General features: G+C 39.3%; 1 protein-coding gene across 3 annotated transcripts in view; it reads right to left on the bottom strand.

Annotated features, from left to right (window-relative positions):
* KDM1B (lysine demethylase 1B) overlaps positions 1-13,191 on the bottom strand; it is a 28,283-nt gene that overhangs the window by 9,892 nt on the left and 5,200 nt on the right. For 2 of the 3 annotated variants that reach the window (XM_055799706.1, XM_055799705.1), the window contains exons 5-15: positions 12,618-12,707; positions 11,728-11,839; positions 10,908-11,024; positions 9,960-9,998; positions 8,658-8,862; positions 7,375-7,559; positions 6,320-6,496; positions 5,348-5,422; positions 3,859-3,996; positions 2,219-2,390; positions 1,084-1,211 (exon numbers count right to left, since the gene is read on the bottom strand). In XM_055799706.1, the coding sequence (XP_055655681.1) occupies positions 1,084-1,211; positions 2,219-2,390; positions 3,859-3,996; positions 5,348-5,422; positions 6,320-6,496; positions 7,375-7,559; positions 8,658-8,862; positions 9,960-9,998; positions 10,908-11,024; positions 11,728-11,839; positions 12,618-12,707 (1,438 nt within the window). The remainder of the gene's footprint in view (positions 1-1,083; positions 1,212-2,218; positions 2,391-3,858; positions 3,997-5,347; positions 5,423-6,319; positions 6,497-7,374; positions 7,560-8,657; positions 8,863-9,959; positions 9,999-10,907; positions 11,025-11,727; positions 11,840-12,617; positions 12,708-13,191) is intronic. The other variant, XM_055799704.1, reaches the window with a different exon arrangement.

The raw sequence follows: 13,191 nt of genomic DNA, 5'->3' as shown, positions 1-13,191 counted from the left end.
ACGATTTCAAATAAATAGGAAATATTTTATTTCCCAACATGAAGGGGAAAATAAGATAGACAAAAACTCAATGGAATTTTTCTGAGACCTTGGAGGTTCTTCCATGGTATCATTCATTGACCTTCTCCCCTCACCCCTGCAAGCTCATAGTTAGTGCAACAGTGATACTTGCACTAAGCAATCACCACTGAGCAGTGAAAAATCTGAAGCAATTCTCAAACTGCTATTCAAATGCCAATTCCTATCACTGCAGTTGCGCTGACTTCGTATTTTCATTTAAAAATTGAAGGTAAGATAGATTTTAACATCTTTCTCACTTCCCCTGGGTGCTCGTGAAGTGTGAAAGCTTGACATAGCAAAAGATTTTCCCTTGGCTGCCCTGGTGTAGCACTGTCTTGTTCTTATGTGCTTCTCAGTTCAGATCAGATTTGTGCATCTGCATGTATCCATCAGCTGTCCCGCTACCACAGTATGGTTGACCGTAAACTTCTTTAACCCAAGCAACAGGTCTGAGTAAATAACACACTGCAAACAACGTCGTACTTTGGTATTTCCTGAACCTGCTTGGTTAAAACCAAGTCACAAGGAAAGCAGAGTATCACATAGTCAATGGAATACCTAGGAGTGGTGAACTGGGGCCCACCATCAGGGTGTTGGAACACTTCAGAAGTTAAATGCATTTATTCTCAAGATACCTAGCAAGTAGAGAAATACCTCAGTTTTTAAACACAGGCCTGAGAAGCAGAAATCACATGCAACATCTGAGGAAGAATAACTCTACTGTAAATCCTACCACCCAGCATCTCCGCGAAATGCCCTGCTCCACTGCACCACCTACTCTCAACTTCTCCGTTCAGGAGGATCTCACTGGAAGCACGTCATGAACTGTCAGATTATCTAAGGCAGTGCTGGCATCTGGGTCTCGGTGTTTTTAAAGAACAGGTTAGGGACGTAGGAACAGTTTAGGGATAGCTGATTGTCCCTCTGGGGCTGTGGGATGGATCAGATGACTTCTCAGTGTTACTTCCAACCCTATTTTCTATGAAGCTCAGCCACTTCAGAACACTGGCCGTCAAAACTCACCTGAGAGAGATTGCTGCCACAGGCATACTCCAGATTACTGAGATGGAACTGTAGTACTTTTTCTTCCAGCTCACTGAACTGGATACCAGACTCCTGAATAAACGCTTTATAGATCTCTTGTATTTTTTCTGTGAAAGAACATGTTTAAAGTAAGAATAGATCACAATCTGCCAGAAGTCCTACTGCATTTCACTCTGCTATTCTCTGGATCATGAAGTTTTTCAAGCTTATTGTTAATTTGCACCAAGATGTTTTTCTTCTTGTAGAAAAAAACCCAGTAAGATCTTTCCAGTGATAAAATCCAACTTTGTTGTTTAATCAGAGATTATCCTATGATTTCCTTCAAAAAGGAAACATACATAGCTTCAGGAAAAAAAGGGGTTAAAATGATTTCAAAGAAAAAAGAAAAAACCAAAACACACTGCACAACAGGACAGCTGGACAGCTGTCATCAATATACAGTCAAAGTTATTTCAAGGAAAATACACTTCAAGATAATGGAGAATCTTTGCCAATTAATCCTGCTTAATTTTTACAAAAGCCGAAGAGCTAAGAAATTTGATCCAGAGCTCACTGAAGAACATAAGAATTGCTAATTCTGTCTTACAGAGAATCTGCGCTAGAAAGATAAAGGAGGCAGATGTTTCTGAGCAAGTTTATTTTTTGTTACTGAATGTGCCTGCATGCTGTCAGTGCGGTGGGAAGTGTTACCAGTGGAGATGGGACTATAGTTGCCAGCAGAAGGCTTTGATCAGGCTCTTTCTGAGACAGTTTAGTCAAAAAGTGTAAGAGTTACAGCTAGCTATGGTCTGCTTCGGCAAGAGGCAAGGCTTCTGAACTGGTAACAGCACTAGGTATACCAAAAACGCTACCTCGTGAAAACAAGACATCACATCAGAAGTTGTACAGTATTGTAAAAGCCATCAAATTAGGCTTCCTTAAAAGTGCTATTTTGGTCTGTGTGTACACGATAGTCAATCTCTCTTTGTCATCCACAGAGCCAGGTTATCACTGTTGGATTTCAGGTCAGATGGACAGCCACACGCTTCTAAAAATGCCCAACATAAAGCCAATTTAATATAAAACTCTATGAATGCAGCCAGCGACTTCCCTTTGCAATACATTTCCCACTTACCACCAAGAGGAACATCCTGATGTTGGGTTTTATCTTTTCTCCACTCAGAGACGACATCTAGGATGGCATTGAAATGAAAGTCCATACGTTTATCAATAGTGGGATCTGTTATCCTTCCACCTTCCTGGATCAAGTCACATTTCTCCCCTAGTTTGTGCATTTTAATGCCAAGCTTAAGAAAAAGACATTTTATTGCTTTTTAAGTATGGAAAAACTACAGTGCCTAGCCTGCTCAAAATTATTTCAAGTAAGGTGAATCCCTCAAAGGTAAGTGATGCCACTTAGGAAACATCCATGACTTCAAATAATTAGTCAGATTAACTCAAACTCTCGTTCTCCTAAAACTGGAATACCAACAGTCCTTCTATCCGTTAATGGTCCACAAATTGGTTTTCCCCACTCTTTCATCCTTTTCTTTATTGGGCATTCCCAGAAACCTTATCTCCAACTTTCCTATCAGGCCAGGAGCTAGTACAGAGATGTTGGGTCTGGAAACCAAACATGATGAACCAGTCATCTTCATTTCTACCTCACCCTCTTCTCTAAATCACCATTAAAATAAATTCTTTTCTACAACTTTCTAGTGCCTGATGCGCAAACAGTTCCCTGTGTTCAGGAATTGACAGGATGTTGCTTGCCAGTTACCACCAATTTTATTAACAAACAAGCCAAGAAAGAAATTATTTGGAATTAAACCTAGTGTCTTGCTCTGTTTGTCCAGCTTGCATCGAACACACAACAGAGCTAAATCGGAAAAGTATGTTTTACGGAGTCAGTCTAGAGAAAATAGGACAAATATAGCGCTAACTTCTTCCTAGGGACTTGTTCCTGAGGGTGTGCTCCAGTGTTTCTCACATCTCCCTAGGCTGTTGGTCACCCCTGCAGGTCTCATCTCAAGATACAGCTGTACTTTGAGAAATGACATGAAAAGACCACAAAGGGATGGGCACCCAAGGTGTATTCAGAAGTCATTTCTCCTCATCTCATAACTAAAACGTGATTACAAAAACATTTCCTCATGACACTACAGAGCACTAGAGTTAAAGCAGCATGGGCTGGATTTACATGCCTCTCTGAACAAAATCCATACTCGAGTTCCACTTGGAGATATTCAGCTTCCTGCCCACAAAAACCCAAAAGCAAATCAACAAATTAAATACATAATCAAACTGCAGCGTGTTTGCATCAGTAGCTGTTAGACTTACGCGTCTTAACCTGTGCAGAACTGAACTAGAAATACAGAGGCTGTGCAAAGGCAAGTCTGTCACAGAAATGTTTCTTACAACAACACAGCAATAGCCTCCCACTGTACAGCTTTTCTCAGCTCTAAGGAAGTCTTGCTGGGGTCCTTTTACATGACTATCTCCAGAAAAGGGGGAAAAAAAGCGGTTTCTTCTGGTCCTGCAGCTGGAGCTGCCTTGTTTAATCTTTACATAATGTGCCCCAAACCACTCTACAGCCCTCCTCTGTCCCCAGCTGCTACCAAAGATAGAACAGCAACACAGAGCTCACTCACAACACAGAACAGTGGTTTTAATCATGTCATGAAAAAGGAGTCCCACCCTCACCCAGCCACCCAAGCCTGGCTTTAACGACAGTTTTTCACTAGTGATAATGCATGACCGCTGCAGGGAACCCACTTGCTCACACATTAGTGCCACTGGGTTGTTGACACATCCGTTGACGATTTGTGCACCTCTTCCAACAGTGACTCCTTTGAACGTCTTATCATCCCACACTCGGCCACCAATTCTGTCTTTAGCTTCTAAGACAATAACCTATGACACAAATGCAGCTCAGTAAATTGTAAGATTCAGTTATATTAAACATTATCTGTTGAACTCCAGAGCAAAGGAGAAAACAAAACACAAAAAAATGCCAAGCAATCCAGCAACGCTAACAATCTTAACACACTGTTTTCATTTGTGTATATAGTTCATTTATGCATTTAAATTGTTATCAAAAGGTTACCTTTTGGGATATACTCATATAAATAACTGTTACTTTAAGAAACCACCTTATTTTTGTTGTCTTTTTTAAAAAGCTTAAGACCTATTCAGGAAATCTCCAAACTGGAGTTTAAGGCATGCTACAGGCTATTAAACACAGTGATCTATACGCAGTGTCCATCTGAGGAAGTCCATACACCTTTTGGAGAAATTTATTCCTGGGGTATTCCAAGAAAACCCCATTCTCACATATTTCCACCATGCATTTGTACCTCCTTCAGCACCCACTACTTGTCACAGATAGACACAGGACACCAGACTAGATGGGTGTCTGACTAAATGTTTACCCTTACTTGTATTATCTTTTTATTTTTAGTCTTTTTAGAGAAACTCATCTCTCCAGCACAGTAGAAAGCAACAGTGTGTATATATAAAAATACATATGTCATACTTCATATATTAAAAAAGGTCCTGCCAGTTGATATTCGTGTATTTTACTGCAGGATAGCTTTCCACAGGACCTGATGTACAGAAAGGCTGCACTGCAATTTGCTGTTTAGCCATAAAGGAACAAGATAACGGCCCTATAGGATTCAGGGATTCATAAAAATACAGACATATGTGAACACATAAATCCAGAAAGTCAGATGCTCATTCAGTTCCTTAAGCATCAGCCCTGCAAACGCCTCACATGTTAGGAGTCCAATAGATTTTCATAAGAGTATTCTGATGTGTAAAATCATGTCAACATGTAAATCTTGTGAGATCACACTGTCTATGATAAATATCAGCGAAAAGGGAAATGTGATTTGCTTGTTTTTAATAAGCAACAGCTAAGTACAGTGAAGTGCACAAATAAAAGAACACTTCACCTCATTTAAACAGCCATCATCATCATCTACAGTCCCATTATTTGGATGTGAATATCCATGTCTCCCCTATCTTCCCAACCTAAGTTTATGTAAAAATATTCACTGCATGCTTTGTTGAATTATAGATACAAATAAATGCTGTTTTCAAACAGCAGATTCACTCAATAAAACCCCAGATTTTACAAATCAGTTAGGATGCCCTGTATATAAATGTTTGTAACAAGAATGTAATTTTTTTCATTTTGATGAAGAACACTTTCAAAGCAGAGGAAGTCTGATTTTCAGTAATGTACTCTAAAGTTTCTCACCTTAATTCCAAAATTGTGCAGCTGTCGGGCTGCTGCTAATCCTGCTGCACCAGCCCCAACAATAATGACAGATTTCTAAAAAGTAATAAAAGATTTAAACAAATAGTAAGAACTAAAACAGAACTTATCATCACACAGTTATTTTTCTTCTTGGTAAAGTTAAAAATACCTGTAGGTTTCAGAAGTCTAGGCTCTCTTGTCCTCTAAAGTAATCAGTGGTAACTTTTAAAGAGGATAGTGCACTTAATAGGGAGAAAAGCTCAATTGTAGCTTTGGAAATAGTTACAATTTTTAAGGACTTTAAAAGCAGATGTCTCAATTTCTTTTAACAGAAACAGCTGAACTTATAAGTAACAAAATCTAACTGAAGTTATCAGCCAAGAAACACACTTACCTCGTAATGATTTCAATCACAGATTGGGTTGACCAGTAAAAAATATTTTATAAATTTAAAATATATAGTTTCCAAACATCAATCAACTTGCAATTTCTAGGAGATACTCCATTACAGAATACATTATTTTGATAAGTTTGTGTGCTATCAAGCAAATTGCTAGTCACAAGTGAAGTGCGTACCCTTCAATCATAGATCTTGCAAACCAATACGGAATAGTTTCCTCGCCTATGCGAGCGGTTGTATATAACTATGTATTACACGGTTAAGCCATGAGAAGAACCTAAGTCTGTTGTATATTTTTCACACAGTTCCCATCCATCTGGAAAGCTCATAGGAAGCAGAAATCCATAGGACTGAGTTCCACAGATTTTAGTGGGAACAAAAACCTTGCTGGCAAGAATCCCATGTCTGTAGTTTCCACAACCATTGAAGGCAGATGAGAACCATGTGAAAGACACGCAGTGTATTTGCTTTTAGATGTAATTTTACCTGCCATTCCAAAAAAAAAAAAAGCTACGACATGTGCCATGTAGTTTTAAAGAACTAATAATGTAGAGATTATTACAGCAACTTACATTGTGGTATTCTTTAGGAAGAAGATACTGGTCAGGACTGACTGATAAAATCCCTGTATTAATTAGCCCTTTCCTTGTCATAAAATGAAGTATCCTCTCCATTTCCTGTACACAGCGAATACGCACAAGCCCCCGAACAATGATGTGATGGATACATTTCTGAGGGGTAAGAGCCTCCTGCAAAGCAGAAACAAAGGACAGAAAGTTTATTTTCTAATACTCAATTTTTCACGTGTTTACATCGTACTTAAACTGTAAACCAGGCTGTAGAAATCAATCACAAATCAGGCTTCTGAGAGCATTTTAAAGGCAAGTTTGGTGGAAGTTTCTTGCTAGCCAGCTTTACAGTAAGGTAACAATTTATTAAGCTAGATTAACATGGAATATTATCCATGCAATTGATTAGCACATAAGTCTACAAGATACTCTTGCAAACTCCATGGTGTGCTGCATTAGTGCAAAAATGGTATTGAAAAGCATCCCCGACTGCAAAATGAATCTACCTGATGGCAATGCTCACAATGACATTCAAGTAAAACCCATTCCAAACTGGCATTCCAACTAAAAAACCAGATTAATATCTGAAACCTTCACATAAATACACACAACAGTATCTGACAGCTTCAGTACATGAAATTCCAGCAATTCCATTGAAGGCAGTGTCATAGCTAGCGTAAGTAAAAAGACAATCTCTTCCCTGTATAAGTCATATGGAAAAAAAAAAACAAAAACCCCCATCAAATACTCACAAGCAGTATTTAGAAAATGTTCAAGCACCCCTTTAAAAGTTAATAGTTGGGCAGACTCAGTAGAGTTTTAATACTTCTAAAACTTTTGTCTTTTACTGTAAAAAGAACTAAAACAAACAAACAAACAAACAAACAAAACCAAAAAAACAGCCAATCTTAGAATGGATTTTCAAAAAGATGGCAGCAGTTTTTCTGGTGCATAAGTTGTCATCTAAGAAGAGAGTCCAATCCATAAGAAGAGAGTCCACATGCCAAAAAAGTAGCTATTATTTATAAACAAACAAATTAACTATTAGCATCTCTTACCTTGCAGTTTGTGTACCACAGAGCCAAAATCAGGTTTCTCAAAGCCAAGTACATGGTAGGGTCTCGTGAATATTCTGGGAACTCATAGAGCTCATCCAGTTCCATGACATCTGGCCTCACACAAAGTGCTTTCCCACATTCATTGGGCTGGTAAAAAGGCTGGAAATACTTGTTCATACCTGCAACTGAACAAAGACACACCAAGAACTAGTCATACTCCATCGTTACCTTCATTACATCCTTCTCCCTCTTAAGACGATCCATTGACCTCACACAGATAAACAAGTAACAAAGCCTTCCAGCCTCTAGCCACCTTCAGAACGATTTAATTTCTATTGCTCTCCCCTCTCCTATCCTCTAGGCTGTGGAATATTAATTGTCCTGCTACCTGATGGGTATGTCTTGCACCTATGAGAGCTTAAGTTTTGTCAGACAAACTGTGCGTGCCCTCAGATGCCATGACGAGTCCAACAAGGAACAGGATCTAAACCCAAGTCTAAGATCTAGCATCACTGCACAGGCTTATGCAGGACTCTGAACCCCTTTCATCTTCAACTCCCAATACTGCCCAGAGTGGGTAGCAACCAGAAGTAGCCATCTTCCACACGCAGTATTGGTAGCTCTGTGTAATAAAAGTTTCCTGTTTGTTAAGCAGATAAATAGATGAACAGATTTATTTTCAGCACCTAAGGAGAGCAAAGCCTGCTAAGACAACGCAGAAGCTGACCTTGCCTCAAAGCACTCTTAGAGATGAGTGTGGGAATCCTGAATTACCTTTCTCCGTACCTGACCTACGCTGCAGATCCGCACTCCCAGGCTGTCAGTCTCAGAGCTGTCCTTAGCAAAAAAATTAACCTACAAAGAATCTCAGTGCCTTAAGAAATTAAATCCTTCTCTCCAAAGCCCCAAAGATTCACAAAATCAAAACTAGCAGAATCATGTTTTCTTTTGCTAAATCTTCATTTCCTTAACGCAAACAATCTTTAAGTACCCGCATGTCCATTTCCCATTTCTAGAAACAAATGGCAGGTGGTAAACAAAAAGCCTACGCAGTCTGTGCTTACTCCCTAAAGAAGTGCCATACAAAATGTATTACCTTTACCTTACAAACGAGTAAATTGCATCAAAGAAGTACAGAAGCAGTCACACAGAGAGTGTGTATTAGTGCTGAGAACAGAACCAGTATTTCTGAATCAGGAGCATTTATGTGCCTTATAAACTCAGTTATAAGGCAAAATTTATCACACCTATTTAAGCAACAGAGCCCTGCAGATGGCCCTTACCAGTCAAATTAGGCACGCTCTTTAAGTGCTCTAACTTCACAAGGCTGGATTCACCAGGTAACCGATTAGTGCTGGTACAGGATGGACTCATGCCCACGCAGTCTGGATAATATGCAGCTAGAAAGGGAGCTGCCACACTGTCTTTCAGCAAAGGAGGGAGTATGAGCATGGAGTACCACCAATGGTCTGAAACTTCAGCCACTCTCTGGCCAAGCGGAGAAGTGAAGGAAAGAGGGGAGAAGAGAACACGTCAGTACTTTGAAAACGATGGAAAATGAACCAGTTCCCCCCCCTCCCTCCAAAACTGAGACCAAAAAGCACTAGAAGTACAAATCTCAGAATTGCCAGTCATAAAGACATTTTCTCTCCCTCTTTCCCCTTCCTCAGCCTGACACAGAAAACCTGTAGCATTAATCTCTTCCTCAGAAATGGAGCTGAAACTTCACAAACTCCACACGCACGTGGAAAGCAAACAGATGAGACGTGCCATGACAACACATCTATGCCTTAACAGACCCTTTATAAAACACTTACGGTCATTTATGCATCCAGAAATCTGAACTTAGAAATGCCTACAACTGACTGATGAATTTAGTTTAGATTCTGCTGTCTCCATCAAAGACCCTCTAAAACCCTAAAAAACACTAATTCAGCCTTCATTTACAAATCAAACATGCATTAAGAAAACAAAACCACAAAGCTTCTACAAATCAACAGTAGCCTTGAACACGTTTCCTGGGATAGGGGTACCTCAGGTACACTTGTCAACATTGACTTATTGAACATCAGATCGTACCAAATCTGAAATGCAGCATTACATGATCATAAGCCCATTGAAACACCAACATACATGGAGTTTAGTTTTGTATTATAAGGGAGAGGAGAGAGAAAACATGGTTTGATGCTCTCTTGCAGTCTTCAAAAACAGGAGACTACCTTGACTAAAGATAGAAACTACCTGAAAGATAGGGAAATTTTAGGATGGGGAATTTTATTTGAAAGCTGGCAACTGAATGCTATTTTGCTTGATCAAAAAAGAGAATTAGGAGTAAACCTTGAATCACAGGCCACAACTCAAAGACACCACAAACCACCTGAAAGCTAGTTGGTATGGTAAGGGAAAAAGAGGAGAAAGATGAAAAAGTAGAAGGCCCTAGGCTCTGTTGCAAATAGTGTCTGACAGTTTCCTGAGCAAAATACCACCACAATTGGCCAAAGGCCCGAGAAAAGGAAAGAAATACGCTGTGCTTTAAGATTGCTTTCATATTCTAGGACAAAGGAAGAGGAACAGCCACTACTCACCAAGTCCTCAGGCATGGAACACTGGTCTGAGCCCTCAGTCTGAAAGAAAAGTGAACGGTATCAGAGCTATTCATAAGTTGTACAACAAAAATTAGACAAGTCACTTTGTTTTATATTTATGGCATAGTTCTCGAAGCTTAAAAAACAAACGAAAAATGCGTTAGTGTTAGCCTTCTGTAGCCAAGATGATAATGCTAATAAAAATAAATAGTAGAGAAATGCATAGTTAAAACACACTTGTTAAGTTAGTTTCTACTGATCAGACAGTAAAATATACATTCGATTACATGAACTGGAGTGGAATGCTCAAACAAACAAACAGGAATTTTATAGAAAAATTCTGCAAATAGCCCACATTTGCCAGAGAAGCTCTTCCAGTCTAGACTATAGAAGAAAGTTCCTCATTTATTTTAAGAGTATCTTTATCACAAAGTTTCAAGATTAAATGCTGACCCTTCTGATCTTCACATGATCAGTATTTTCACGTTATGTTTTTAACTGTATAGATACTATGGCACTCTAAGGACTCTTTCAAATTTCAGGAGTTTTCATGTAAAGCCCCATGACAGAGTTGCTAGAAATTAATAAAAGCTCATTGAGTTTTTCAGATTCTTTCCTCAATAACAAAGTATGGCCAAACAAAACCAAAATAAACTTCCTGGTGCATGTTTGGCTTGTACATGCTGATAATCTTTCTGTAGCTTCAGAATGAAGGATTTTACAGTTGACTGTGCAGACAAAAAACATTCCAGGTACTTCTGTTTTGACATCTCCAGCTAGGGAAAAAAAAATCCAAACAGCTTGTAGGCCTGTCACCACACAGTTCTCCAGGCTATCGGACAACCATTTCAACATGAGAAACATTAAGCAGCAAACAAGAAATTAGTATCTGCAAACAAGAAATATCAACTTGTTAGTTTCAACATGAGCAAAACTCTTCTGTGTTACCTTGGTAGAATTGTTCAGTTTCATACCACATCTGTAAGTTTTTGCTATTTGTGGTGTCAGCTGGATTTCCTTTGTCAGCTGACGCCATTTACCACACTCTGGCTTTGTGCACTGCACCTACAAGGCAACACACAAACATGTTTTTACTAGTTGCTGTCTGATGACAGGTAAGATTAATGAAGCATAACTAACCAATTAGAAAGCAGCGAGATGTGAGAAAGTTGTCAAATACAATTGTTAAATTTGTTCTCATGTAATTTTCAGGTCATAAGACAGACATTTGGTACACAGAAATCTTGTGCCCATCTCCTGTAACACTGAATTTCTCCGCAGAACCTAACTCCAAAATCAATTCAACACCCAGTTACTATGGTCTTCAGTGGGTTTTGTAAGCATTACTGCAAAAACACATTGTTCACCACTTCAAAAACCCAGCAACAACAAAAAAAGACACCACCACCCAACTTCCTTCCACTCCAGTCTCTCTGCTCCTGCTCTTTTTAGCAGGGAAATACAAAATCTGTTCTGGAAGTCTTTCACACTCGTACTTTCCTATAGCTGTCACACTCTTGAACGTCACACATCTTAACTGCTACTTCACTGAAAAACAACAGAAGGTGGTTCTTTGTGGGGTGTGGAGGTCTCTAACAACAGAAAGGCTGATCAGAATTATTATCTTGAGCTTTCCCAACGCACTCTAATACCAGAAAATCCCCTCAAAACCTCAGCTGACCTGCTGCTTGAACATACAATATCAGAAACTCACACTAGAACATCACACTGAAATGGATGATATTAAACAGATCACCCTCCATCTTACCCAGTAAGGAAGCTGTTGATCAGCCATGAAGGCTTTTGGACTGGGCTCACTTTTACCATTACTTGTCCAAATCCTTTTCCAGGCAGTGTATTTCTCATAACCATCCTTATGGCTAAGAAAGAAGAGGAAAATAAAATGACAAGCAGTCAGAAAATTGGATATTTAGTTCATTTCGAGCAACAGCAGATATTCTAAAATTAAACATTTTACGTAAGGACAGAGAAATAAGGCTGTAGAGTCCTACCTTTCCCGTTAAAATAAGGAGAAAGTCATGGTTCTTACGACAGTAATAAATTGCATCCCGACTACTGTGTCCTCTCGATCATAAGCACACTTCCAGCACCCAAGGCCTGGCCTGAGTCACAGGTACTGCTGAGCACATAAGCACCCAAAAGCTTTAGTAGACCTGGACTCAACTCCCACTCTAGGTGGGAAGGAGCTTGGAGCTGAAAGCACTCTGTAAGCCCGAGCAGAGTCTTCACTTCACAGTCACTGAACCGCAAGAGTTAAATCTGCTCACTGATTTAATGTTATGGAGCGGCAAGTCTCCTGAATTCACACTGTAAAGTGAATGTCCTTTATAAAGGAAAATAGATTTACTTAAAACTGTTCTCATCCCTTAAAAGTCTCTGTTGTTTTGAGACAAAAGCTTCAGATAACCATACATCCAAACCAGCCTGCCTGAAGTAACCAGTTTTGCCCACACTGCTACGTTTGAGTTGATGACTAGTCCATAAACCTGCAGTTTTAGCGTCAGTGTCTAAGCCTTGCTTTGAATAAAATGAGCACAAGTCCTGTATTATGTTTATGTACATGATGTTTCAACAGTTGTAACATCTGTCAAATTTTAATAAGCACTGAAAAGGCACAACTTTAATTGGCAAATCTACCTTCGGTAATAGTGGTCAAAACATTCATTGCAGAAGTGTTCCCCACAGGAAAGATGATACCATCTAGACGTATACCCATTTTTAGCACACCTGTAATGCAGGAGACATAGAAATAGTTTTACAAAACATTTAGAAAAAAAGATCTTTCTACTGACTGTAGCACATTCTAGAATGTGAAAAAAATACTCAGGACAAGCCAGGGCTTTATGTTACATTCGTGAAGGCTGACTTGCAGAGGGCACTTACAGTCATACAAATAACAATAAGATTTCAATTGTCTCCAACACTTCCAGTTTCCCAACTAAGCAACACCAGATGCAAAGGAGGCACGACGTACACAATGCGCAGTTTTATAGTTGCTCTGGCTTCCAGCAACCTCCCGCTAACAATGGTCAATGGAGCCTCTCTTCAGAACCCTTTAATCAGACGTTTCCTGAACATGAAATACATTCGCTTTTACAATACGTGCTGTAACACATTAAGTGTTTCGCTAATGTATAAGACGACAATGTCCCCCTCCACAGGAACTTACAGTTCCTTTACTTTGTTCCATTTTGTTCTGATATTAGTGCAA

Source organism: Falco peregrinus, chromosome 3 (genome assembly GCF_023634155.1).
Source record: "Falco peregrinus isolate bFalPer1 chromosome 3, bFalPer1.pri, whole genome shotgun sequence".
NCBI lineage: Eukaryota > Metazoa > Chordata > Aves > Falconiformes > Falconidae > Falco > Falco peregrinus.
This window is presented reverse-complemented; position numbering and strand designations above follow the sequence as displayed.